We start from the raw sequence: 22,190 nt of genomic DNA, 5'->3' as shown, positions 1-22,190 counted from the left end.
ATGACGTACGGCATGAAGAAGGTGCGTTTTGATCAAGCAGGCAGGCAACCGTTGATAGAACAACGTTCGTGGTTCAGCGCTAATATACACGATTGCCAGATAACCGAACGAGAGTTAATTACATTGGCTTATGGATGCAGACTACTACAATATCACTGTCTCTGCGCCCTTTAGGGGCCAGAAGAGCATGTATTATTTTGTGATTCGGCTCTCTAACGTTTAAATCACTGGCTAATCTCAGTGATAGGTAGGTGATAATGTAGCATGCAGTGCTCATCCAGAGCAGGAAGTGAAAGTTTAGGACGTGACTATGGCAGGTATCGGAGTTATAACTTCATAACGAAAAAAAAATGTCGCTTTTGTATTCCTTGATAATCTGACAGTTGTGTTGGCATAGGGAGAACTCTCATATAGTCAGATTGCGACAATATTTTTGGAGAGCATAAGTCAGGTACAAGTGGCATACTTGGGTTTAATAGAAATGTTAACTTACAACTGCTTTTCAGGGGCCTAGAGGAAAGCCAGGCCTTCCAGGTCTCCCAGGAGCGGATGGAATGCCCGTGAGTAGTTGAAGGGAGAAACCCGGTGAACAGTATGCAAATTTGTTTCTTAATTGAGCTTTAGCGTGCTGCCGGTTATGTTACTCTGCTTGCATGCAAAGACAGAAAAGAAAGACAGGTTTAGCTTTTAGGCTGAGGTTTAGTATCATTTTCCTCCTCTCATTGGTAATATTTTTGGGGTATGGCACAATTTTCAGTAAACGGCCGTAGCAATAGGTGACCACTATTATATTCGAGTAGAGTCCCACCCTGCCCGCTTCTATATGGCTTCTAGAAGTCAAGTAAAGGACGCTGACTCTGCTGATTTGTATTTCGAAATGTGAATTCAACGATAATTGACGGGGACACAAATTTGGTCTTTTCCTGAAGAAGTAGCAACACTGATGTACAAGTTGTCTTTACTGGACGGCGGACCACATATACGTCAGTTTTGGCACAGGACCACTCGAACGTACGTATAGAGCAGCTACGTGAATTTTCGCAAAACTAAACACAACGCTTAAATGCTACGCCGAAGCTGCTATCATGCTGACAGCTCGTGTACTGGAGTGCTCTGTGGAAGGCAGTTAGACTCTGTCGTGAGACATGGTGAATAGGTTTAACCACTATGTTTGACATTGAGCCCCACTGCCTCAGCCTACTGTTCAAAAGCTTGAAGTTGAGGCCCTACATCCTTACGTACTGTTTATTTAATATTTGTTCTTGGAACGCTCAGGCCCATGCTGTGTAACGCTGAGGCTAGTCACAAAACGAGTTTATGTTTGAAAGAGCACAAGGAAGAATACCGACATGCTGTCGACGGTGATCCACGCTTATCGTGAACGATACGACTTCTGACAGTATATAAAGACAGTGTTTACCAGAAGAATCAAGTTCACGCTAACAACGACCGCAAGCCAAGTTTTGAAACTTCTCGTGGTAGCCGTGGTTGCACATAAACTGAAAGCATAAAACCAATACCGCAGCCCTCAAATAAGTAAGTGTTCATGCTGATTGGCTTCTCACAAGTTTGAGTTTCTAGGATGCTCTGAACCCTACTACGAAAAATGAGTCCGAAACTTGAAAGACAAAAAGGGAAAGGCGCATGAAATAAAATGAATTTGGGCACAGTCGAAAGCGCCTATGTAGCATGCTACTTTGCCTGAAAATTGCTGATTAGGTCTTTTTGAAATGTTGCAGGGACCACCAGGAAGTGCTGGTTCGCACGGCGGAAAAGGAGATATGGTAAGAAGTGCAATGTAGTTACACCTGCACGCGCGTGAGGAAACAGTCATATTTTTCATGCTGTACAGAAGCCTCGTTAGTTCAGGACAGAAGCGCTTGCAGGACCAGGACCGTTGTTTTGTAACGATGCTTTCTCCTATATTCTATGCCACTCTTATAATCCACCGTTCTCGGCCAGTTGATCGTATTGATGACGCGGGTGGAGCGTCTCTCTGACCACCGACGAAGGAATAGCATCGGAAAAGGCATCACTACAAAATCGCCGCCCAGAAGGGCTCTAAAATGCCCGCAGAACACTTGCGTGGCAGATAATGCAGCACCGGTGATAGTGCACGAGGAAGTGTTGTGCATTCTACTCACACTTCTGCGAGCGACTGAATTGATCGACTCAAGGTCGCATATATTCATTTCATGAAGAGAGACGCTCAAGCAGAGAAATTGCCTGTCAAGTCTGAGAGGCCAACCTATGCCTAGCACACGCGCGAGCGTCATCCACAATGCCTCGCCTTGCGCAAACATGTTGATCTGGTAACGCTTTGCGCAGCATCAAACGAGGCTACCATAGCCAGCTACCCGCAAAATGCCTCGTATAACAGTGATTCGCACACTGTGCGTCATCTGCAAATTGTAAAGGAGTTGTATTAACGAAGAGCCGATGACGGGTACAGCGATTCACCGAGCGCCGTCTCCAAGCTCGAGCGTCTGCTGCACGCAATGCTTTTTCAATATTGCTGCCTCTGCACAGGTGTTCTACGTCTTCGTTGAAATGTATATTACACATATTTTAAATTACCAGTATACGGCGGCGACCGCTTCTGACTGAATGACGACGAACTCATAAAGGAACCTTAAGCCACTCCGAGCTCGAAAAAAATTTTTTTTATGTATAATAGGAGCTTTTTACGATGAACATATGGCCGCAATACCTTTTTTTCTCTTTTTTTTTTGAAATGCTGCAATAGCAAAGTTGCAGGCGTTTGGTTAACGACTACGCGGCCTCCGCAGTTTCTCTCTCACCATCGCTACTCTTCCCTCGGGCTCCCTTTCCTCACCGCGTACTCTCACTCACTCTCACCAACTCCACGCAGTGCAGGGAAAGCTCCAGATCGCACGCACCAGCGCTTTAGAAAAAAAAAAAACAGCCTTTAACTTGGCGCTAAAAAGACGTGAGACAAGGACGAGAAACACAGAGAACACGACGCTGGAATGAACAAGCCGAAAAGGTGGACGAACAGGGCCCAATGTGCTAGAAAGTAGCACTGTTACAGAAGAAAGTTGGGCTGTAGTAGGTGTCTGTTTCCGAATTGAGACATACTTAACTAGCGCTAAAAAGACGAGGGACGACAACGAGATGTACGCAGGACGATAGCGTCGTGTCCTGCGTTCCTCGGCCCACATCTTTTACAGTGTAAGCTGTTATAGGGGCTCTAGCCGTTTCGGTTGGCGATGCTGTCCGCCGCCGCCGCCTCCACCGCCGGCGTCCGTAGCAGCTATCGTCGGTAATGAAAAAAACCACAATAACCAGATCTGGCCGGGATCGAACCCGGAGTCACGCCAGCGCTTGCTAGCATGCAGCGGAGAAAAATTCGCCGACGATTACGATACTCCCTAATGCGAAATTTGAGCGCAGCTCTATACATGCTTTCATTTCGCGTGTCACTATTTTGTATTATTATTATATAGGTACGCGGTTTATATTAGGAAGAGAACGCGGTGAGTAGCGCGCTTTGTTTCCATAAAGACGACGCGCGCTACTCTGGCGCCATATCGTAGCCATCGTCGCCGCACAGCCCGTCTTGCGCGGCACTATACGCTTTTCTTCTCACGCTTTCGTTCCGCAAACGACGAGAGCGGCTCTTTGTCGCGGGGAAGTCGTGCCGCCAGTGTCAGCGGCGACCTTGGAGAACAGTTATTTTGCTTGTTGTTCAAGCAGCATGTCTCTCGTGTGTTTTCCTGCGCATAGAGTTTTTGTAAAACGCAGGCGAAAAAGAACGCTACGCTTGCTGCTTGCCGATTTAACAAATAAAACATATCTGCCTGTCATATCTGCGCCCTGTTGCGCTGTTCTTAGATTTACATGAAGTATACTGAGAGAAAACAAAATGGAGCGCAACATTCCGTTAATGTTTGCGTCTTGCTCGCGTAACCGAATGCGGAGTAATTGGTACAGGATCTTTTATTGGGTCGGACCTTGGGCGCCAAAAACGGCTTTATTTAACTATTATATATTCTAATCTTTAGCCCGTAAGCCGCGTTCAATTTTCTTGCCTGTCCATACCTCAAAAAAAAAAAAAGGAGGAGGAGGAGGAATAAACTTTATTAGTTGAAACGAGCCGACGGTAAAATCGTCCGAGGTGGGCGGCGTCCCTAGTCCAGGATGCCGTGGGCTTGAGCTGATAGCTTGGCCCTGCTCACCAGGCGATGCTGGTCTTCAGGGCTCGAGCTTATCAGTTGGGCCTCCCACTGCTCGACGGTTGGTCCGGTGATGGGCGGTGTCGATGGATTTTGTTGACATTCCCATACCATGTGGTAGAGGGTATTAAGCGTAGAGCAGAAGGCGCATTTGTGAGTATAGGTCGTAGGGTACATTGCGTGTAGCAGGGTGCCGTGCGGGAATGTGCCGGTCTGTAGTTTTCGGAAGATCACCGCCTCTTCTCTTGTCAGCTGGGGATGCGGGGGTGGATAGATCCTTCTACCCAGTCTGTAGTGGCTCAGGATATCGGCGTATCTTTTCGGGACGCTATCTTGTTGGTCTACCGGTGCTCGTGAACCTGGTGGGATAGCCCGGAGAATGTGATCTCGGGCAGCGGCATTAGCCGCTACATTACCCGCCAGGGACTCGTGTCCCGGGGCCCAGACAATGTACACCTCTGGAAAATTGTCTCGCTTTTCGAGGATGCTCAGGGCTTGTTTGGAAATGCGGCCCTTTTGATAATTTCTACATGCTGTTTGTGAGTCGGTGATGATCGTGATTAGATCTTCCTCTCGCTGGCCCGTAGTGGCCGCCAGGGCTATCGCCGTTTCTTCCGCGCAGTCGATGTCTGGAGTGCTTACCGAGGCCGCTGCTACCTCTTGTCCTTGGCCGTTGATCACGCTGATAGCGTGGGCTGCTCTGTTCTTGTACTTCGCCGCGTCGGTGTATCGGACTTCTCCTTGTTTTGGTCCTTCGTAGGCCTTACGCAGAGCTTTCACTCTCGCTCGCCTCCTTTCTCTGTGGTATTCAGGGTGCATGTTTCTCGGGATGCTGGCCACCGTGATCTTCTCCCTCAGGGGTAGAGGAACCCGCTGTTTTCTGGACTCATATTCGACTGGGTAGCCCAGTCTTATTAGTGTGTCCCTACCCGTGCTGGTGAGCTTGAGTCGCTCTATCTGGCTCGTCTTGTGGGCCTCTACTAGTTCCTCCCAAGTATTGTGGATGCCCAGGCTGAGTAGCTTCTCCGTCGACGTCGTCGGTGGAAGCCCCAGTGCCAGCTTGTAGGTCTTTCGTATTAGGGTGTTCAATTTGTCTCTCTCGCTGTTCTTGAGACCCAGGTACGGGGTGCCGTAAGTGACTCTGCTGATTACCAGGGCTTGTATTAATCTGATTGTGTCCTGCTCTTTCAGGCCGTGCTTTTTGTTTGTCACTCTTCGCACCAAGTGCGCGACTTGGGTAACTGTCGCTTGCAGTTTTTTAATGGCGGCGAGACCGGCACCGTCCTTCTGGAGAGTGAGGCCCAGAATACAGAGTGTGTCCACCTTGGGTATGTTGATTCCATTTAGTGTCAACGTTGGGTCAGGTGTCTCCTGCGGAGGCCGCCCTCTTGTCCTCTTTTTGAGGATCAGGAGCTCCGACTTTTCCGGCGCGCATGAAAGACCGCAGCGGTGCAGATAATGCTCGGTCCTGTCGATGGCTTCCTGCAGGGCGTCTTGTTGTTCGCCCGCCGATCCCGTGCACGTCCACATGGTCAGGTCGTCTGCATACATTGCGTGACGGATACCCCTGATGTTCTCCAAGAGGTTCGGCAATCCCCTCATCGCTATATTGAACAGCAACGGGGAGATCACCGACCCCTGGGGGGTTCCTTTCTGCGGTATTTGGAACTTCTCGGTCCTGAGATTCCCCAGGCCTATGGTCACCGTTCTACCCGTCAGGAAGTCCCGGACGTAGTTGTATGTCCGCCGTCCGCAGTTGGTGTGTTGTAGGCTGTTTAGCACTGCTTCGTGTGAGACGTTGTCGAAGGCTCCCTTCACGTCGAGTGCCAGGATGGCACTCTTGTGGAATGTGCTGAGGCCGTCGATGACTTCTTCTTTCAGCTGAAGTAGAATGTCCTGGGTGGAGAGGTTAGGCCGGAAACCGAACATAGTGTTCGGCAGGTGCCCACCTTCTTCCAGATAGGGCGAGAGACGATTGTGGACCATGTGCTCGAAGAGTTTTCCCGCGCACGACGTGAGAGAGATCGGACGCAGGTTCTGTAGGTTGATGGGCTTGCCGGGTTTCGGGATCATCGTTACGTCCGCGTGCTTCCAGGAAGCCGGTATACTGCCGTTCTCCCAGCTTTCATTGATAAACTTTAGTAAACTCTCCGTTGCCCCGTCGTCCAGGTTACGGAGGGTCTTGTTGTTAATTTTATCCCTGCCGGGCGTCGTGTTTCTTGTGAGATTTCTTAAGGCTGCCACGATCTCCGACTTGGTGAAAGGTTGGTCTAAATCCGGATTGGGTTCCCCCTCGTACTCCGGGTGAATGACCGGCTGCGTCTTCCGTTGTTGCTCGTCTCCGATGTATTTCTCGGTGATGGCTTCGAGCGCTTCTTCTTCAGTTCCCTGGAAGTTGTGTATAAGTCTTTGTATGTGTTGCCCCGTGACAGTTTTTGATTCCGTCTTCGCGAGAAGGGTCTTTAGAATGGCCCAGGTCTTTCGGTTGCTGAGGGTTCCCTGTAACTGGTCGCACATTTGATTCCAGTTCTGACGTCCGAGTTTTTCAGCATACTCCTCCGCCTGCCGCGAGACTGCGGCAATGCGGATCTTGAGTTTGCGGTTTCTCTTCTGCTTCTTCCATCTCTTCAAAAGTCCTCGCCTGGCCTCCCAGAGGTGAAGTAGGTGTGGGTCGACTTCGGGATTGTCCGCAGTGAGTTGGATGGTCTTTGTGTACTTGGTAACCAAGTCCATCACGTTCTTGGTCCACTCCTCGATGTCCTCTAGGCTTCTGGGGTGTTCGTGGCGCGGTAGTTTAATTAGCGGCAATAGTGGCTACAGCATTGAACTCTTAAATTGCAGCTCACGGGTTCAATCGAGGCCGCTGAATTCGATGGGGACGAAATGTAAAAGCACTCATGTACATGAATGTGCATGTTAAAGAGCCCTGCGCGGTGAAAACTCAAACGCCGTGTGTGCCTCATAATCATATATAGTTATTTTTCCACGTAAAACCCCAGAATTTTTTTATTAAAGAAAAGACGGTATCTGTGTCCTTAGGCTCTTTTCTAGGGGTCTAAACAAAATGAAATATAAAAAAATAAATTATGGGGTTTTACGTGCCAAAACCACTTCTTGATTAGGACGCACGCCATAGTGGAGGACCCCGAAAATTTCGACCACCTGGGGTTCTTTAACGTGCACCTAAATCTAAGTACACGGGTGTTTTCGCATTCCGCCCCCATCAGAATGCGGCCGCCGTGGCCGGGATTCGATTTCGCGACCTCGTGCGCAGCAACCCAACACCATAGCCACTGAGCAACCACGGCGGGTTGAAATATTTTTGAGTCGGATTTCCCAGGAAAAAAAAAAAACAGGTTGCGCTTATATTTCAAACCTACATGTAATGCCGTTCCGAACTGTACGCCAGCTCAACTTAGCAGCTCGTACCTAAAAACGGCTGCTTTCAGGTATCCGGTGCACTAGCATAACGACAATAATGACGCAGTTAAAGGAATGACATGTCTCGGATACCCATGGAGATGCATATCAGATTTGCTTTGTTCATTGAAGGAGATAAGTGTGCTATAACATGCGCCACTCAGTTTTAATGGGATATGAAAACATGATGTAACTATAAAAAAGAAGAGTCCTTGCCTGAATCGAATTAGCAGATTTACAGACTGCCCCGAAACGGGGTGTTTATATTGTTTGGCAGCTAGGGACGTGTTAAGCAGAAGTCGTCAAATCCCATGCATTAATTCGCTCACGAACTGGTGGACCTCTGCGCAGCAGTCGCGGCTCGCCAGCAACAGAATCATTCGGAACGCTCCTCAGTTACATTGGACACACCCTCGAGAATCGAAAGTGCTGTTATGCATTACACTAAAAAAGAAACGACTATTCGATCATGTTGACACGTGTGCTTGTTTATCTTTCTCTGGTGACCACCGCTGATCGGCTAACAAATGGTAAACATTATCACTCAACACAAGACGCGTCTGCATGATTTGGAACTTACGCGAATGCTATCGTTCACTCTACCCGTTGCGCATGTCCTCACCGAACCTTGTATTATCACATTGCATGCACGACACGAATTATACAGTAGTTTATGGAAACCACGCATGCACCAGCGATGACACTAGAACATTCGCCGAGTGATGTATAAAAGTCGACGCGCTTGACCCGCTGATGAGATCTTCGACGATCGCCGACTGTGTTCGCCGCCATCGCTTCACGTTGAATGTTGCTTTCTTATATGGGCACATGTTCGCCCAATAAAGAGTTCGTTTCATAATTCACAGTTTTGCTACGGTGTTCTTGAGAGCCAGTACAACATGACATTTGGTGGACGTGCTTCTGCGTTCATGTAACAGACGTCCCCGTCAAACCCAAGCCATTCTGCAATACAATGAATTCAGGAATCGCATACGATCTGAACAGCAAATAGCATTCGACGAGACTTTTCTGTGTCTACTTCATTTCGCTTGCTGGCACATTGAAGAAGATTGCCAGCCCAACCATGGAGATCGAATTGCTCTTTACGTCCCAGTGGCCCCGATTCAGTCTGATATATGTCATATCCTTTCTCTAACACGGCTGTTCATATTAGCGTCCAATCATTGCCATGATTCCTTCTGTCGGAAAGCTCATTTGCGCACTTGGGGTCACTACCATCTAGAGTGCACTAGGATTGTACACTATAGTTCCATCCGTGATAAAGATCCAGCCACAGGCAGTCGGTCGAAGCTACCGTGCGCGCTCCCAGAAAACGGCACCACCATGAAGAAAGCTATGGTGGTGCCGCGTTTGTCACTCCAAACACGCTTATTAAGGTCGAGAGTTACCACTTTTTCAATGAGTGAACTTAAAGTAGCTGACAATTTTTCTATTATATGATGCTGATGATCATCAGCCTATATTATGTCCACTGCAGGACGAAGGCCTCTCCCTGCGATCTACAATTACCCCTGTCCTGCGCCAACTGATTCCAACTAGCGCCCGCAAATTTCCTAATTTCATCGCCCCGCCTAGTTTTCTGCCGTCCTCGACTGCGCTTCCTTTCTCTTGGCACCCATTCTGTAACCCTAATGGCTTACCCGTTATCTAACCTACGCATTACATGACCTTCCCAGCTCCATTTTTTTTCTCTTAATCTCAGTTAGAATATTGGCTATATCCGTTTGCTCTGATCCAAACCACTCTCTTTCTGTCTCTTAACGCGATGCCTAGCATTCTTCAATCCATCGCTCTTTGCGTGGTCCTTAACTTGTTCTCAAGCTTCTTTGTCACTTTCCAAGCTTCTACCTCATATGTCAGCACCGGTAAAATGCACCGATTGTACACCTTCCTTTTCAATGATAATGGTAAGCTTCAAGTCAGGAGCTGACAATGTCTGTCGTGAATGCTTCAACCCATTTTTATTCTTCTATGAATTTCCTTCTCATGATCAGGGTTTCCTGTGCGTAATTGACCTAGGTAAACGTACTCCTTCACAGACTCTATAGAGGCTGACTGGCGATCTTAACTCTTGTTCCCTTGCACCCCCGGCTATCATCATTATCTTTGTCTTCTGCATATTAATCTTCAACCCCACTCTTACACTCTCCCTGTTGAGGTGCTCAATCATTTGTTGTAACTCGTTTCCGGTGTTGCTGAACAGGACAATCGCATCTGCAAACCGAATATTGCTGAGATATTCGCGGTTGATCCCTACTCCTAAGCTTTCCCAGTTTAATAGCTTGAATACTTCTTCCAAGCAGGCAGTGAATAGCATTGGAGAGATTGTGTCTCCTTGTCTGGCCCCTTTCTTTACAGGAATCTTCCTACTTTTGTTGTGTAGAATTAAGGTATAGCTGTGGAATCTCTGTAGATATATTCCAATGTATTTACGTAAGCAGTCTGTATTCCTTGATTACGTAATGCCTCTATGACTGCTGGTATCTCCACTGAATCAAGTGCTTTTTCTTAATCTATGTAAGCCATATAGAGAGGCTGATTGTACTCTGCGAATTTCTCGATTACCTGATTAATGGCATGGATGTGATCCATTGTAATCCCTTCCTGAAGCAAGCCTGTTCCCTTGGTTGACTAAAGTCCATTATTGCCCTTATTCTATTGGATATTATCTTTGTGAATATTTTATATAATACTGGGAGTAAGCTAATGGGCCTACAACTTTTCAATTCTATAACGTCTTCCTTTTTGTGGATTAGTATTACGTTTGCATTCTTCTAGTTTTCTGGCACCCTTGAAATCGACAGACACTTCGTATAGAGAGCCGCCTCTTTTTCAAGCATTATATCTCCTCCATCTTTGATTAAATTGACTGTTATTCCATCTTCTCCTGCCGCTTTTTCCCTGTTTCATGTCTTGCAAGGCCCTTCTGACCTCATCGCTAGTTATAGGAGAAGTTTCTGTATCCTATTCATTACTGTTCCTAATTAAGCTATCCTGACTCCTCCGGGTACTGTACAGGTCAGTATAGAATTGTTCCGCTGATTTTACTATATCTTCGAGATTGCTGTTGATATTACCCTGCTTATCTTTAAGTGCATACATCTTGTTTTGTCGTATGCCAAGATTCCTTCTCACTGATTTCATGCTGCGTCCATTTTTTACGGTTTCCTCAGTCTTTCTCACGTTATAATTTCCTATATCCCTTATTTTCTCCTTGTTTATCAGTTTTGACAGTTCGGCGAATTCTATCTTATCTCTTGAGTTGGACACTTTCAGTCTTTGTCGTTTCTTTATTAGGTCCTTAGTTACTTGGGAGAGCTTACCTACTGAGAAATCTTGAGAAAAATGGCCAGAGACGGATCGTCACATAGAGATGCTTCTGCAGCGATAAGGCGACATCGCTCCCGGAAACGAAAGTCTACGAAATCCTCTTCCGGTTCAAGGGAAATGTCTCGTCTGGCAACGCCGCCTCCTGCTCCATCTGTCTCCAGTAAGAGCACGAATGTCAACGAAAAAAAGCGGCCATGCTATTCATGGTTCATTAAATGAGGTGTGGCCAGCACTGCCAAAAACATGCCACGCGCCAGAGCCACAGCACATGGCTTGCCACTTAAAGTCATATGTCACTACAGTTGACCAAATGCGAGACAAGGATTCACAAGTGATTCACAAGGATTCTCCTTGTTTATCAGTTTTGACAGTTCGGCGAATTCTATCTTATCTCTGAGTTGTACACTTTCATTCCTTGTCGTTTCTTGATTAGTTCCTTTGTTAATTGGGAGAGCTTGCCTACTGGTTGCCTTGGTGCCTTGCCGTCTGCTTCAATTGCTGCCTCTAAAGCCAGCCTTGTTACGGTTTGATTCATTACCTCTATGTCTTCTTCATCTCTCTATTCTAAGGCTGCATCTTTGTTTGCAAGCACCAGCCTGAATTTGCCTGCTTTTACCCTTACTGCCTCTAGGTCGACCTGTTTCTTCTTGACCAATTTTACTCTATTTTTAAATTGAGGTGAGTCCTAGTTCTCACTAACCTATGATCACTGCACTTCTTTACCCTATCCCTTCTACATCCTGCACTGTGCTGGGATTGGCAGAAAGTATGAAATCAATTTCATTTCTTGTTTCACCATTAGGGCTTCTCCAGGTCCACTTTCTGTTGCTACGCTTCCTGAAGAATTTGTTCGTTATTCGTGGCTTATTCCTTTCTGCGAATTCTACCAGCACCTCTCTTCTAGCATTCCTAGAATCGACGCCGTAGTTGCCAATTGCTTGTTCACCGCCCTGATTTTTCCCAACTTTTGCATTGAAGTCGCCCATTACTACAATATACTCAGTTTGAACTTTTCTCATTCCCGTCCCCAAGAGTAGGGTAGCCAACCAGACGCATTTCTGGTTAACATCCCTGTCTTTTATCTCTTTATTTCCTCCTCCTCCCCCTCCTCTCACCGCTAATTCAACAACTTCATAAAACTGATCTACTTTATCACCATCATGACTAGATGTTGGATCGTAGGCTTGTACTGCCTTTAATCTATACCTTTTATTTTGTTTACGACTACTGCTACCCTCTCATTAATGCTGTAGAATTCGTCAATGTTTCCCGCTGCGTGCTTATGGATTAGGAATCCTACCCCGTATTGCTTCTTATCTGCGATACCTCTATAGAAGAGAATATGGCCTTTAGTCAGCATTGAATAAGCCTCACCAGTTCATCTAATCTCACTAAGGCCAATGATATCCCAAACAATGCCAGATAGTTCCTGGAAGAGTCCTGCTAAGCTAGCCTCACTTGACAAAGTTCGGGTCGTAAATATGCCTATGTACCATTCGATTTACCAAGAAGTTTAGTCGTCCGCTTCTCTTCTTCGCACCACGCACTTAATAAACCTGATTTATTTCGCTATAATATTGCTTTCTTTGATTATTGTCCGTGCTGTTTAATATTCCATTTACAAGAAGAAGTCATGAAACAGCACGATGAAATTTTTCTCACGTAATCTCATGTTGCAGCTCGGTGACTGCTGTGACAAAATTATCCGTTATTTTTAGAAATCTGTGTTGGAGGCAGCAGTTCACCGGGCTAAAATTAGAATTCCTAACAGCCGACAAGGGCCATGGGCGCATGAAATCAAGTAAAGAAATAAAAAAAAAAAGAAAATGCTGTACACGCTCTCAACAACGAAAACAGGGCGTCCACGCAACGAACGCGCGCTCGCTAGCAGACGACGCACTTCATAATGACCGCAAAATTGAAAACGTCGTGTTGTATAATCCATGCCTTAAACATACATATTTCGCAAAATGGTGTAAACATAAACTTGCAGTTTAAACGAAGCACTATTTTAAGCGCGTACAGTGCGCGATTGGCCTCGGCGCCCTAGCGAAAGTATCCCAATGGATGGATAAATGATACGAGCGTGCCCTTTGGAACGGGACTCTCGCAGCACCCTCGCGCAATACTTCCACACGCGGCGCCTCGACCGCGTGTGTACTCGACCTCGTTCTAGTACACTCCACCTCAGTAGCTGACGCCGCGGACGAACGTAGCCCTCCCCACCTCACGCCACCCTGCCCCTGCCCCCCCCCTCCCCACCTCAAAGCACAGATGAGATCGCCCACGCTGCGGCGGATGCCATGGCCGGCGGCAACTCAGCGCATGCGCAGGTCGTTTCCTCTCCGCTACTCCTCCACTTTCCGCCTCATTCTTTCTCTGTAGCCTCCTCCAGTTTCCTCCTCGCGCGCTCTTCTTGCACTTACCGTGGCGCTCCGCGTTCGCTTTCATCTTTCGCTGTGCTCGTTCGTTCGGTTACGACAAGGTACGACACCGAGGTACGCCGTGGCCACGGAGCAAGAAACATTTAGGAGTGGAAACTCCGCTGTTTGCGGCGACCAGAAAAAGTCACATGCCCGCGGAGCCGTTATCGTGCTGGCGGCGCCTGGCGGCCTGGAAAGAAATCACCGCCGTTGAGAGCGCGCTGGAGCCGCCTGCCCGGGCGCTGCATTTTTTTTTTCTCGCTGCGGCTTCTACGACGCGCCGCATGGCGCCGCCACTGTATATGGCCCCGCCGGCGCATATAACAATTGTGACCTTATGTGGTCGCCCGCGCTCGCTCGCGCTGACGGGAGTTTCACCTCCCAAATGTCTTACTCCGTGGCCGTGGCACGTCAACTCAACGCAGGAACGGGAGCCTAAGTTCTGCGCCCTAAAATGCCCCATAAACGCGTCCTAGCGCGCGAAGAGACACGCAATGTGACATGCGCGCCGCGTACCGTTGATACGTGCACATTTTGCACTGCTGTCGCCTATTATTGCACCAGGTAGAATGCCATGTAGCAGATGCACAGGAAGCGGTGCAAGGCAATTAAAGAAGGTTTGAGGAAGAAAAAGAAGTTAAGGAGATGTATACAAGAATGCTAGAAAAAATATATATTGCGTACCTGATTAAATCAAGCTGGCTTGGTGACTATGCCACCGCCGCGTTGCAAAGGGGTTGCCAATAAATTATCATCATCGCCATCATTTGCATCGTATCGTGCCACTTGCATTCCGATGTGACATGCGCGCCACGTAGCGTCTATACGTGCGCCCTTTTCATTGCAGTGCATATTATTACACCAAGTAATACGCCATGCAGCAGTCGCACGGGTAGCGGTACAAGACAACTAAAGGAGGTTTGAGGAAGAAAAAGAAGTTTAAGGAAATGTATACAAGAATGCTAGAAAAAAAAAATATTCTATACCTGATTAAATCAGGCTGGCTAGGTGACTACATCACCGCAGTTCAAAGGGGATGTCACTAAATCAGCATCATCGCCATAATTAGCATCGTATCTTGCCACTTGCATTCCCATGTGACATGCGCGCCGCGTAGTGTCTATACGTGCGCCCTTTTTATTGCAGTGCATGTTATTACACCAAGTGGCACGCCATGTAGCAGTAGTATAGTGTCCCTGCATATGCTCCTGCAGGCGGTAGCGTATACAGGGACACTACGGTGGCGAGGGTAGCGGTAAAAGGTAGATAGAGAAGTCTTGAGGAAGAAAAATGAAGATTATGGAGATGTATAAATATTCATGTACTGGAAAACATGTATGACATACTTGTTTAATTCAAGCAGGCTAGGTTACTGTTTGTCACCGTCCCGTTTCAAAGAGACTGCCATGAAATCATCATCATCATCATTAGCATCGTATCCTGCCATTTGACACGCGATGTGACATGCGGGCCGCGTAGCGTCAATGCGCACAAACTTTGCATTGCATTAACCTTATATTTCACCAAGTGTACCGGAATGTAGCAGTTGCATATGCCATATGTATGCTGCATGCAGCTGGACCTGGTTAACTCAAGCAGGCTAGGTGACTGCTGGTTACCTCCCCGTTTCGAAGGGAATGCCAATAAACCACCGTCATCATCATCATCATCATCATCATCATCATCATCATCATCATCATCATCATCATCATCATCATCATCATCATCATCATCAACAACAACAACAACAACAACAACAACAACAACAACAACATGTAGTGCCACGGGTCGAGGGATGTCACATCTGCGCTACGTAGCCTGGATACCTGTTTGGTACGCCTGATGGCGCCTCCTCGCAAGGTACGAACCGTTGCTGAAGAAGCGAATCGTTGAGCTACTCGCGCCGCTGCAACCAAGCTACGCGCGCCGCTGCAACCAAGCAACATTAGGCAACATCGGGCCCGGTAGACCGCCGTGCAAAGAGCAGGACAAGCCGCAGCTCGCCGTAGAGGCCGGCGGACAGTCGAGATCGTTCTCGTGAAAACGACGAGACGAGGCTTCGCCGCGAAGTTCCTGTAGTGCGTGGTGTCGAAAATGGAGCTCCTATGAAGCCGCTCCTCCAGCTTACGCTGTGACGGCGCTGTGCATGCCGCGCAGGTGTGTGACTTTTTTTTTTTTTAGCGCTCTTTTGTTACATACCTGCATATCTCAATTCTGAAATAGACACCAAAAAGCCTAACTTTATTCTCTGATAGCAAAAGTGCTCTTCCATTGCCTGCCCCTAGTCGCTGAATCGAAGCTTCGCGGAAGGACCAGTGATGAACAATGCGCAAGCCAAGCAGGTTAAAAAAAAAAAAAAGGCTCTGGAGTGGAGATCACGTCTCGAAAAAGCCAGGTCGTCGCAATCGTACTCAAGGCCCGAATAGACATCAGGAAATAGTGGAAACTAGGAAGCACATTTTCCCACTTTTTTGTGTGTTTTAGACGGCTAATTGCGCCGTACAGATCCCACAGAATTGCTATCTTCATGTCAGGGAAAACACGGGGAAGGCGGAAGATGACAATTCAAGACGATCAGCAGAACGAGCACAAGGTAAAAGCGGGAGCCAATGTTTCGACAAGTAGATTTGTCCTTGACCTTGAAAAAGACAAGTCCACTTGTCGAAACGTTGGCTCCCGCTTTTACCGTGTTCTTGTTTTGCTCATCATCTTCATGTCACTGGTTTTAGGAGGAAGTCTGAACGACGTGGCACATTTTGTCAGAGATCATGACGCCGCTGTACTCAGTCAAATGCAACATTTAAGCTAGAAACAAAAAGATTTTATTTTCCAATTACCCTAGCCTGTACATTATCAAAACAAAAGCACTAAATGACTCCAGCTGGCATGGCGCTCTTCCAGATGTTGAGTCAAGGCGAGAGCTGGCTTCACCTCTGCTGATAAGAAGTTGCAAGAGCTGCCACTCCAGAATTGTTTTTAAAACCTCACTGGGGCAAGGCCGCCTTCTATTTCGGAGCACACAGCCGGCTATCGTCACGTTGGCGCCATCGTACCTCGTCGACCGACCGATCGACAGGTTTTACCGTGGTGACGTCACGCGCAAGGTCCTGCTCGCGTCACGATGTGCAACGAAGGGACCGGACAATGTCGGGGAGGAGCACGTGATCGCTTTCTCGAATTTGTAGCTTTCATGCAGCGCGTGTATGGCGCTGCCACGTTCGCCCTAAGATGACCGTTGCGGTATTTTGTACAACTTGCGCGTGTTTATTTAAAATATGTTCAAAATCTCAGAAATGGTTTAGGGGCCCTTCAAGCGTGGCCAGCGCGTGCATTAGCTCTATTTACTACTACTATATATACTTGCCTCATTTTTTTCGCCATTTCGCACTGTAGCGTAGCCAACAGGGTTTAGCCTTGTTAACATTCCAACATGTTTCCCTTGTCACTTCTCCCACCCATTCAATAGAGGCGGTAACATTGTGCTTGCCGTTACACGTCTGATAACATCTCCAAATCTGTGCGCAGGGGCATGCTGGACAGCAGGGGCCCACGGGATTCCCAGGTCCTCGGGGCGTCAAGGTATGAGCATGAGCACTCTGACGTCACTGGTGAGCCCGCTCGTTTTCATTCCAGCGCCGAATGCCTTGGTTTCTTATAAAAACAAAATGTGCGAAAGAAGCAAAAGTTTCGTCGCTTATGTCATGTACATGCAGTGCTGTTTTGCAATTCAAGGCCGACCGATAGGGTAGCTCGTTTAGTGGGATCTTGACAAACGCAATAATTAAAAGAAAAAAAAAAGAGAAACATGAGTACATTCGTGTGGGACGTAGATTGTGCAGTAATTTAATATTAAGTGACGGCTTGAAGCGTTCAGAAAATGAAATACACTGTAAATATACTTTTAACTATGAACATTATATATCACGTTATATTAGCCCTCACATGTTGAGCTACACCAACAAGAGAGAACGTTGTACAAATCAGTGCATTAAATCCGTAGAGCGCCCGAAAAGAAATCTAGTTATCACGAAAAAAATTAGTTGCTCCATGCCATTGCTCAGTGACCTCTTTATTTGTGCAGTAAGTAATAATCTTTTACACAAAGTAGATTTTCCACAACAGTGAAGTGTGGTTAACGAAGGACACGCATCGTCCCGATAGGCAGCTTCTACATGCACAGCCCCTTTACCAGGTAGGCACGCCACAGTATTCATAACAACTCTGTATCTTTGGCGAGAATCGAATATTCGAAGCAAACTATATCAAATACTGAAATCGAAAACTTTGATCCAAATGTAAGCTGTACGCTTTACACTCGAAATTCTCGAATATTCGCCGTCTTAATAATATCATTCCTCAGTACTCCCATTCTTTAACTATTTATTTTACGTATTAAACGATATAATGAGGATCCGATTATATTTTTCTAAAGTAAGGAACATTGCCCATTGCTTTAAACGTTTCGCACGAGGAAAAAAAATATATGATAGCGTGTTTTGCATTGATCATTTTCCTTGCGGCCGACCCCGATATTATCGATAGAATGGAGACATGCGAGCCAGTGACACAGGTTAAAAAAAAAGAGAATCTAACAAATCCTCACAAAATACGGCCCCTGCATTGTATGTTTATGCCTCCTATATTCTCGTATTTTTTTCTTTCTTGAAATGCAGGGTGACGATGGTCCACGAGGGCCGCTAGGTGACAAAGGCGATAAGGTTCGTGTTTCGTCACACTTTCACGCCGAGTACGCTTGTTCGTGCACAGTTTCTGTCTTTCCGTCACTGTGGTACCAAGGAAGTGCCAAATATTACTGTTTGGGCTTTAGCAGAAACAGTCGAGTTGCCAGACCTAACTCGATCATACAACTGGGCACCCACACTATAGAAGGCTCTCAAGAAGACCGGCAACTGGATTGCATGCAATGGCTACTGCGCGGTCAACAAAGTGACCGTGCTGTAGACGAAATGATGCGGAGGCCATGTCACTGTCACTGCGACGGTTGTTGTAGCTGAGCATGTTTTCGCCAAATCACACAAACAGAAGAAAACAAAGAGTACATAAATAAAGACCAACGTGACGTTGTAGGTTGGTGTAAAGAAACCGCGACGAATTTACCGCTGCAGACGCGCAATAATTTATCATCGTCATCAGTCTATTTTCATGCCCAGTGCCAGGACGAAGGCCAGTCCCAACGATCTCCAACTATCCATGTCTCGCGCTAGCTGGTTCCAACTTGCGCATGAAAATTTCCCAATTTCCTCACTCCATCTAACTTTCTGTCGTCCTCGACTGCACTTGCCTTCCCTCGGCACCCATTCTGTATAACTCCAATGGTCCACCACTTATCTGCCCTACGCATTACATGGCCTGCCCATCTCTTTTTTTTTTTCTCTGAGCAGTAATTTCTTGGTTCTGACTAGGCAGGCGCGTCTTCGAGGAGTGAGCGCGCACTGTGTGCAAGTGCGCGTGACAGCTGTAATCGCAGGGCGCACCGGGCGTGGACGGTCAAAAAGGTGACCACGGACTTCCTGGTGACGGGGGTCCTCCGGGTACCGAAGGCGTCCAAGGAATAGAAGGTCCGGAAGGCCCCAAGGCAAGTATGCGTTGCGCCTAAGGTGTATGCTCCCACGCGTACAGGTAAAATAAGAAAAAAAAAATTACGCACATTGAACGCACATTTTGTAATATATGTGAAGCGATTAACTGAGTGATATAAAACTACTCATCCTCAGCAACGCGTTTTGCAGCATAGCGATTGCGTGCCTTCCTGGCAAATCAGCAAGACGGGGAAATCTCGGCTACACGCGACCTGCGTGATTCTCGCGAGTGCAGATTAAATTGCCTCCGGGATCGGCCCACTTTTCATCATGCAATCTCTGGGATTAGCCCAGTTTACTGTTGCACTATCTCCAAGACAGACCCACCTCACTGGGCAAAAGAAACCTACCGAGCAGGCGCGCTAAATCACCTGGAAAGAAGGCGTGGAACAGTTTCGCTTCAATAAAGGAACTGCGCGCGTGTGAGACGCATATCTGTTGCACCGAGAATATTTAGGTACCGTTAGTTTCTTTTTTAGCTGCGTAATTCCAAAAAACGCAGAGTCGGCTACTGGCGCATCTCTAGGGCTATAGTACAGATGGGGCTGCACATAAGGCGGATTCGTTATATGAGTGCTGTTCTTCGTGCAAGCAAGCCAGAAAGGCAGCAGCAACACTCATAAGCAGCAGCCATGGTCAGCAAAATAAGCTGAGGGTTGAAAAAGCAAGCCTCGCTTAAAAAAAGAAAAAAAAGGTACGAAAGAAAACGCATGGCCGTGAAGCTTGGTGAAGCTCTAATAGTGTTGTATGTTTGCGTTGTTTTCTTCTCACATGCGTGTCTAAAAGCTGTGCGCTCTTTAACTCCTTGAAAACTCGCGCAGGGATTTGAAGGACCTCGAGGAGAGAAAGGGCCGCCAGGAGCACCGGGTGAAAAGGTTTGTTGTGTCCTTATGATGTAACGATCCAGGCATCGTAGTAATATATACACAAGGCGACGAATGTTCTGATAACATGAAGGAGAGTGTCATAACATTTCTGAATCGAGCTACTGAAGGTCCATTGGTTTTTAAAGGAAAATCGGAGAACAACTGCAGCCTGTGTTTTTACACCAGATATGCCTAAGCTGCTGTTTTAACGTTCAGTTCCTGTTAAAGACCGCTTCGATTCCGACATTCGCTCGTTGGATATCGTTCTGCTTGAGAATGATCGTTAAGCAAAATGCCTAAATCTTTCTATCTTTTTGGTGCTTACTGTTGATTAATATCTCCTCGTTTCTCCATCCAGGGTAAAATGGGCATTCCAGGATTCCCAGGATATCCGGGAACGACAGGACCGAAGGTGAAGTAGCCACATATAGCAGGAACTTTAGTAATAAGATCACATTGGCTGTAATTAGCCGCGGTAATATTTTGAACGCGTGCAATGTTTCTTGAGAAACGGCGCACTGAGATAGAGAAATGCAGGACTTCCCGCTAAACTATTATCACTGAAGAAAAAAAAAAGACAAATAAACATAAACAAACACGTGTGATTGATACCATAATACACTGCACTGACTTCATTTCAAGTGCATTTTAGTGTACCAGGTCGTTACACATTACTTGCGTCACTAGCTTAGCTTATCGGAAACGTTAGCATTAGAGTGACCGTCAAGCCTTTGTTAATAGGTTTGTATTTAAATTTGGCCTTCAGGAGAAGACCAAGCCTATGTATACCTACTAGTTGATTGAGCTTTTTGAAAGCTTTTATGACCACTTATATTGTAGTCCCGTTGCATAGGTCTCCCAAATAAACGTCAATATTGTACATAGCCCTACCTTATTCTAGGAGATACTTATCACACTCTATACGTGTCCTCATATATCTGTCTAGTGTGTGAACTTTCTTTTCGTAATCCACGCAAAAGAAGTGTTCGCCATGTACCGCGCATACCTATAGGCTCCTGTCTCCCCTGAGGATTAAACCTGTTGTTCTAGAAATTCAATAAGGTAATTTTTGTTGGAAGAAGCCACTTACTTTGTGAGAAACGTTCAGGTACAATTCGTGCCCTTGACCAATGCGCAATGAGGATTGAAATTGATCTTTGTCAGCACATGTTTAGAATTTCAAAGGACAAAAAAAAAAAGACAGGATAAACTTAGAGGGTGCATATGCGCTTTATAGAGCGGCGCTTGCTTCGTTAGCTAAAGACGTGTCCTTGAGCGCTCGACGTGTCTTCTGTGTCTGTCCATGCTTTTTTAGTTGTTATTCTTGCCTCTTGAAGTTCGGAACTCTCTGCAACGGTTTCCCTCAAAGGAATGTCACTGATACTGTCAGTGTGCTAAGGCTGTTAGCGCCCTACCCGAACTTGAGAATGTTCCATTGCAGGGCGAAAAAGGATTTCACGGAAAGACCGGAGAGAAAGGTGACAAAGGCGACCGGGTACGTGTGTGCCTTAGACTCACGTTCTTGAGGCTTATATTCCAATATACGCATGTTACGGAACTTTCGTACTTACGTACACTCATTACGCCTCCATTACGCCTCCATTACCATCCATTCCACCTATCACTTTCGGTTCTCACCGCCTTCCTCCAAGTTCATGTTCATCTTTTTTTGGTATTCTACTTGATTGTAATTTCAAATATCACAATCATATTGCTCACATAAAAAAGAAAATAGCTCATGGTATACGCATCTTAATTAAAACACGCCCTTACTTCTCACGTGCCACATTACTCTCACTTTACCACTCTTTTGTCCACTCTCACATTACTTATGGCATAATATATTGGGGTAACACCTATAATACTCATACTGCATCTCTCCAGACAGTTCAGAACCGAGCCATAAGAATAATTACTTACAACCCACGCTTTTCTAATGCCACTTCCCTACTACACGAGAATAACATTCTTACCATATCTGGACTCACTAAATACAACCTAGGTATTTTTTTCTACAGATTTGTGAATAATGAGCTACCATCGATCCCATTTTCGCCTTCTAACCTGATGATTCATAGTACCACCAGATTTGCGTTGAATAACAATTTTCTTTTACCAAGAATCCGTACTAACTATGGTAAGCAGTCTGTAGAATTCTCTTCCATATCAATATGGAACACGCTTCCTTTCACAATAAAAAACTCAAGATCTTTATCACATTTTAAAAGAGAACTAAAAATGCATTTTTTATGGACAGATTAACGACAAGGATTACTGTAGTCGGTCATTGTTCGCTTTTTTCTTCTCTTTTTTGTTTTTCTTTTTTTCCCTCTT

The 22,190-nt window shown here is 46.4% G+C and overlaps 1 protein-coding gene across 1 annotated transcript in view; it reads left to right on the top strand.

The window, feature by feature from the left end:
• Positions 1 to 22,190, top strand: part of LOC142585880 (uncharacterized) — a 33,250-nt gene continuing 11,060 nt past the window's right edge. The window contains exons 1-6 of the mRNA XM_075697000.1: positions 1 to 21; positions 16,916 to 16,969; positions 18,879 to 18,986; positions 19,812 to 19,865; positions 20,215 to 20,268; positions 21,298 to 21,351. Of these exons, the coding sequence (XP_075553115.1) occupies positions 1 to 21; positions 16,916 to 16,969; positions 18,879 to 18,986; positions 19,812 to 19,865; positions 20,215 to 20,268; positions 21,298 to 21,351 (345 nt within the window). The remainder of the gene's footprint in view (positions 22 to 16,915; positions 16,970 to 18,878; positions 18,987 to 19,811; positions 19,866 to 20,214; positions 20,269 to 21,297; positions 21,352 to 22,190) is intronic.

This window comes from Dermacentor variabilis, chromosome 1 (genome assembly GCF_050947875.1).
Source record: "Dermacentor variabilis isolate Ectoservices chromosome 1, ASM5094787v1, whole genome shotgun sequence".
Classification (NCBI taxonomy): Eukaryota; Metazoa; Arthropoda; class Arachnida; order Ixodida; family Ixodidae; genus Dermacentor; species Dermacentor variabilis.
The sequence above is the reverse complement of the archived record's forward strand: the minus strand, read 5'-3'. Positions and strand labels throughout refer to the sequence as shown.